This window comes from Chrysochloris asiatica, unplaced genomic scaffold, assembly GCF_000296735.1.
Source record: "Chrysochloris asiatica unplaced genomic scaffold, ChrAsi1.0 scaffold00017, whole genome shotgun sequence".
NCBI lineage: Eukaryota > Metazoa > Chordata > Mammalia > Afrosoricida > Chrysochloridae > Chrysochloris > Chrysochloris asiatica.
The window spans coordinates 17,439,766-17,446,325 of NW_006408535.1; the positions used below are offsets into that span (position 1 = coordinate 17,439,766).

General features: G+C 34.0%; 1 protein-coding gene across 1 annotated transcript in view; it reads left to right on the top strand.

Annotated features, from left to right (window-relative positions):
• The window catches only part of HEATR5A (HEAT repeat containing 5A), a 166,834-nt gene that overhangs the window by 69,582 nt on the left and 90,692 nt on the right, over positions 1 to 6,560 (top strand). Inside the window, exon 13 of the mRNA XM_006835364.1 lies at positions 2,558 to 2,667. Coding sequence (XP_006835427.1) covers positions 2,558 to 2,667 — 110 coding nt within the window. The remainder of the gene's footprint in view (positions 1 to 2,557; positions 2,668 to 6,560) is intronic.

The following is a 6,560-nucleotide window of genomic DNA, read 5'->3' on the forward strand; positions in this document are numbered from 1 at the left end:
ATGGATTTGAACCATCAGCCTTGAAATTTAAACCAACTTTGTGGTTCAACGCTTCTCCTACAGCACCATACAACTATGTTTTTTAAATTTCCAAATTTAAATTCCATTGTGCTGTGTAAACTAATTTTTAATCTATTTAACCAACCAGTAATTGGGAGTGATGTGTCAAAATGTTCCATTCTGATATTAGCTTTGTCAATTTCTCCTTATATTAACTTTGGTCTCTTCATATGTTGAGACTATTAGGTACAACAGAAGTTTAGAATTATAGTTTCTTCATTAATTGAATTATTTAGTGACTCTTTGGATCCTGGTATAAATCAGTAAGATAAGCACTGTACTGCTAACCACAGGGTCAAAGGTTCAAACCTACCAGCTGCTCCTTGGAAACCTTTTACAGGGTCACTATGAATCAGAAGTGACTTAGTGATACATAACAACAGCGACAGTTACTCTTTACCCTTAGTACTAGTTATTGATTAAAGTCTAATCTTTATGATTAGACTCTGTATGGAATATCTTTCTCCACATCACTGTGTTTTAAGTGTGTCTTTTAAACTGTGTATTGTAGGATTTTTAAAACTTTAATTTGACAGTCTCCACCTTTTAATGGGCAGCGAGTGGATTTTTAAAAATCCTAGTTGATATGCACTTTGTTGCCTTACAGTTGTGGAAAATTGGATGTTTTCTTGTCAAGTATTGCCTCTTCTCCATTCTCTGGAAACTTACCTTCTGGAGCTCTGACTAAACAAATTTTAGACCTTTCATTTTGTGTTTCATGTCTCTTCTCTTAATGTCTTCTTCATATTTTGTGTCCCTGTGTCTCCATGCTACATTCTGGGTAGTTTCTTCAGCTCTGTCTTTCAGTTCATTAATTCTCTTTACAACTGAGTCTAATATGATATGTCTGTACCTGTGCCAGGGCCTCAGTCCACTGTAACTCCCTTCAGAAGGCCCCAGTTTATTACCCTTACCTTGCCAGGGATGCAAGCTACATCTCAGATGTTTATATTTCCTTTCTTATTTCTCCTTTTTGCTTTGTTTGTTTGTTTGCTTGCTTGCTTGCTTGCTTGCTTGCTTGCTTTAATTGGGGCAAGGAAGATTAGTTCTGGAAAAACCTTTTTCTGCAATCTTAACAATGGAAAGTATCATTTATACAGCATCTAAATAGCAGGAAGTTTCTTCAGAAACTCTAATATGCCCTCCTAAAGAAAACAGAACCTTCCAGGCATGTTTTGTCCCCCGTAGAGCTTAATACTACGCTTTTCTAAATTCTTTTGTTCAATTCATATAACTATATTTTTAAAAATTACCTGACCCTTTTAACGAAATTTTATTGTATTTAAACCCAATGAATGTTGCAGTTTTTAAAATATACTTTATGATTTCTTATCATTTTGTTAATATGATTATATGGTAGTTATAGTTTTCCTGGTGTGGCACTATAGGATAAGCACTTAACTGCAAATCACAAAATCGATGATTCAAATCTACCAGCAGCTCCTCGGAAACCCTGCACAAGGTCTCTGTGAGTCAGAACCAACTCCAATGGCACATAACAACAGCAATAGTTTTCAGATACAGTTTTAGAGAAACACAAAAATGCAGTGAATTTATTTTGAAATTCCATCACTACAAAAATTGTACCCAGATTTTCTGTATGGTGTTTACCAAAATGAAATATTAAAGAGACCCAATATTCTTTTATTTAAATGGCTAGTCAATTTCTATTCGTCTTGAAACCGAAAATTTCAAGCAATAGGTTTTTAGAATGTGCCAATGAATAAGTGTTAGATTTTTATAGAGGACCTAGAGTCCATGAGACTAGAGACTATTATTTCATTGGTAGAATAACAAAAATTCTATTCAATTTCTTTATTGCTAAAAGAGATGGAAACCATAGCCCAGTTGATAACATAGTGACTTTCAAAGAGTAGACCTTCAATAAACATTTGTTAGATGAATGGATATAAGTAAAGTGATATATAAACATCAGTAGTGGAAATAGAAGGGAAAGAAGAGTACTTGAAAGTTTAAGAAAAGAATGAAGAAGGAGAAAGATATGTTGTGAATGAAAATTTTGGGGAAACATTGATCTAGTTTGTGCTTTAGTAAATTAGAATTTATGATTTTGCATATTTTGATGATCCATATTATTTGGTGGTGGCATTCAGATCTGGTTTTTAAAAGTACTTTGGTTTTACTCTAGAATTTGTGTCTCCTTTTGGTTTATTTGTTTGGCTGATTACTTTTTAAAATAATAAATAGATGTTGGTTTTACATATACAAGGTTGTATGTAAATTTTGAAATTTAGTTATAAACAAAGTTCTTGTGACCATAGGAGTCTATGATAGAAAAGTTGTTAGATGATTTCTGTATGTGACACTTGTAATCACTCTTAGATTTTATACTCATACCTCATTGTTTTTTGACGTGTAAGTGAAGCTAATCATTGTTCACTAGTAATATGGAAAGCTAACTTATGTTTTTATTTTACCTGTTCAATATTTATATATTATTATTTAACTTAAGATTTACGCTTTCTTTTATTTTAAGGCTTACTTCAATACTAAAAACTTATGGAAGTCCTTTGAAAACACCATCAGTAGTTTATAGACAAAGACTTTATGAACTATTGATTTTATTACCTCCTGAAACCTATGAAGGTATGTGCCTTAAACCAAAATATTTTACTATTTGTGGATAGAACAGTGCCGGAAAGCAGTTGTCACTCAATAAATGCTTGTTGAATAAATAAATTATATTATTGAATAAGAAATATATTCTTTAATGCCTTGATTTCAGGAGGTTTAGTGATTTTTGATCAATTGAAATCCACGTGTTCAACATTTTATAGTAAATCCTATATATATGTTGTTTTAAGTGCCGTTGAATTGGATCTGACTGTTAGCAATGCTATATAGGACTTCTGAGGAGCAGCTAGTGAGTTTGAACCATCAACTTTGCAGTTCAAACAACATTGTGGTCTTGTGTTTATCCTACGGACCCACACCAGAACTCCATATATATGGTAGGTTATGAGTCAGACCCAACTTGCTGGCACTTAACAACTGTTCCCGTGTAAGACATAAGTATCTTGAATTATGTAGAACTTTTTGTTGTTGTTGAGTGCCAGCAAGTCGGGTCTGACTCATAGTTACCCTGTATAATGTTTCTGAGAAGCAGTTAATACGTTTGAATTGCCAACCTTGTGGTTAGCAGTCCACTTATTTTACTTATCCTACTGCCTATCCTATAGTCGTTCCTCGTTCCTCAGAAACTCTATGCAGGGTTACTATGAATCAGAACCAGATCGATGGTTCTGACTCAAAAAGTTCTGAGTAATTCAAGAGACTTGTTTTAAGAGGTTAAAATTGAAAATGTGTTACATGGGAACTTTTTTTTTTATGTTTTGTGAATTATGTTTGTGTTTTTTTTTTTAACTCTTACAATTTTTAGTAAATCAAATTAAGTTAAATGATGCTTCAAGTGTATTTCTTGTGAAGTACTATATTTGCTTATATTGTTTGCAAATGAATATAGTATAATACATACCATATTTGTTCAAAAAATAAACTTTTATAAGATAATAACTTCCAAGTTAACTTCTTCTAACTTTTATCCTGGCCTTTATCATTATATCAGTGGCATTATTCACATTGGGAACATAGTGGCTCTGTAGAGTAAGCATAGGACTGCAAACCACTGGAGAAAGCTGAAACTTTCTATTCTCACAAACACTTAAAGACTTAGAAAACCTACATAGGGTTGCTGTAAGAACAGACTGCATGGCACTTAGCAACGACACGATTCACATAAACTCTCTTTCTGTTTCACAGATGTACCTAGAAAAGTATTTGGCATAAAATAAACATTTAGTATATACTTCTAAAGAATGTAACTAATTTCTCCTCAGTAAAAAAGAGACTGAAAATCTTTCCTCACCAAAAAAGCCACAAAGAGTGTTGGGGTAAGAACAAGGCTATAAGTGGAAAACTCAGGCACATATAATTCTGGAATCATATTAACACCACCAGTGTGTATAAGACTCCTGAGCTGAGGAATTAGCATAAAAATGAATGTTGGCATCTTCTGGCTTCCAGCAGAAGTAAATGCTAAATTGCTCCCTAAGGGCACCTAGGTAACAAGGAACAGAGCCTCATGTGCACAGAAAAACCAACCTCACTAAAAATTATCTTACAAGTAAACAAAAACTAAAAAAAAAAGCTTCTGTAAACTTCCATGCAGTCGTGACAGTACAACAAACTGATGTCCATATAGCTATTGTATGTTTTCTGTGTTGTATATAAATATATGATATTCATTGAAGTATCTTGATAATTTTGTTGTTGTTGTTGTTATGTGCCGTGGAGTCGGTTCCGACTCATACGACCCTGTACAGGGTTTCCGAGGCTGTAAATCTTTACGGGAGCAGAACGCCTCATCTTTCTCCCGTGGAACAACTGGTAGTTTCGAACTGCTGACCTTGTGATCTGCAGCCTGATTCGTAACCACTACGCTACCAGAGCTCTATTTACTAATATAGTAAATACAAACATTTTAATTCTTTTTTTGGTCTTTGCTTTTAAATGTTTAACACATACATAATTACATTAAAAAAAGAAAGAGACATCTAAAGACAGTTTTAATTTGGAAGATATAAAAGTTGTTCTGTGCCATCCAATGTGAAAGTCATCTAGTATTATCAAATGGAAATACTTCATATCTTGAATTTATAACGTAGTTTTCACACTTAACTAATTATAGGTCATTAGGGCTGTGTTTCAGTATTCCAGCTCTCTCCATTTCCAAAGGCATGATAGAAAGCTACTTCCTGATACCCTTGTGGTTGGGGGAGGCCATCTGACCAATTTGGGTCAGTGAATGATGAGTAAAAGGACATGTGTCATTATTTTTAGACTGTATACTTTTAGGTTGAGATGTATCAGGTCTCTTTTTTCCTTCTGTTATATTCACAGGCAATATCCTAGCTTGTCATCACTCCAGAAGTGCTGTCTTAGAGTGATGAGGATCACAAGGCCCATTTAAACTACTGTGGTGGTGGTAGTTGTGTGCCATGAAGTCAGGTTCGACTCATAGCAACCCTATGTAGGGTTTCCAAGACTGTATATCATTATGGGATTTACAGGATTACAGAAAGCCTCATCTTTCTCCTGAGGAATGGCTGGTAGTTTTGAACTATTGTTAAGATAAATATATATGTATCTAAATAAAGAATTTAACTAATTCATTATTGTCTTTCAGAACATGTAGGGGCAAATATTTCTATGTGCCAGATTCTGTGCTAGGTGTTATCTGTTTCTCATTACAATGAATTAGTTACATTTTCCTTACTTGACATAAAGCTTCAAGAGATTATGAAACCAAATTGAGAACACATATCCAACCTAAGAAAGGCATGACAACAGTGCTGTTAAACTGAAGGAATTGCCACCAATGTCATGAAACCAAATTTGTATTAATTGTTGAACAGAAAACTAATTTACTCTGTAAACTTTCCACGCAAACCATAAAAAAGTGTTTTTTTAAAAATGCATAATCTAGTAAATGGTAGAATCAAGATTAAAACATTTCAAGTAACCACCTAAAGCCCATGAACAGTCAAAATTTAGTGACAAGTTTTACTCATTTCTATTCTGTCTTTTAATATGAAACTTACCTTTAAAATATATAATAAAAAGCTTGTAGATAATTTCTGTATTCCATTGTTCCGGTAGCTGTTGTTACATTATAGCAAAAATAATGTCTCTAAGACTAAAAACAAAATGTTGTAATTGTTAAGTATAGCAGTAACTAGGAGCCCAAGCAGGACAGTGGGTTAAATATTGGGCTGGTAACTAAAATGTTTGTCAGTTCAAACCTACCAGCTGCTACCTGGAAGAAATACGAGGCAGTCTGATTCCATAAATAGATACAGGGTTAGTTTTCCACGCATGCGTATTATGGATCTGAGTCCACCAGCTTGAGGTCTCGAGGTCTCTGGAGCCAGCTAAGCCACTACCTCTGTCACGGTGGCCCTTTCCAAAGCAGCTGACTCAAGACTCAAACAGTTCCATCGGTACTTTTAAAAGTCACTTAGCTGCAACCCAAAAAAATCCAGAAATAGAGCTACTTCGCCTAGAATTGGCAGAAATGAAAGAGAAATAAGAAGCTGTTGTAGAAGAAAATTGAAAGTTCCCTCAGTTTGAACCACCTCAAAAGAAGTGTGCGAAATAGGATGTTTATCTGTTGAAAAAGACATTGAAAAATGGTTTTGTATGACTTGCATAGTCTGTATAGTATATAATCTTTTCTGAACAGATGCTATAAAACTTTTAATATGTTAAATTCATGTATCACTCCATGTTACAAACATTTAGAATTGTCAATATAACTTTCTTTGGCAGAATCCAAAGTGAATCCTGAAAAAAACTCTGTATATAGCCATTGAAATAGTATTCATTACCTTAAAAGACATTCTTTTGGCCAGGAATGATGGTACTGGTTGTATTTTAACCAGGGGAGCTTAGTACGGAGCTGTTACTTGGCTTAGTTTGGA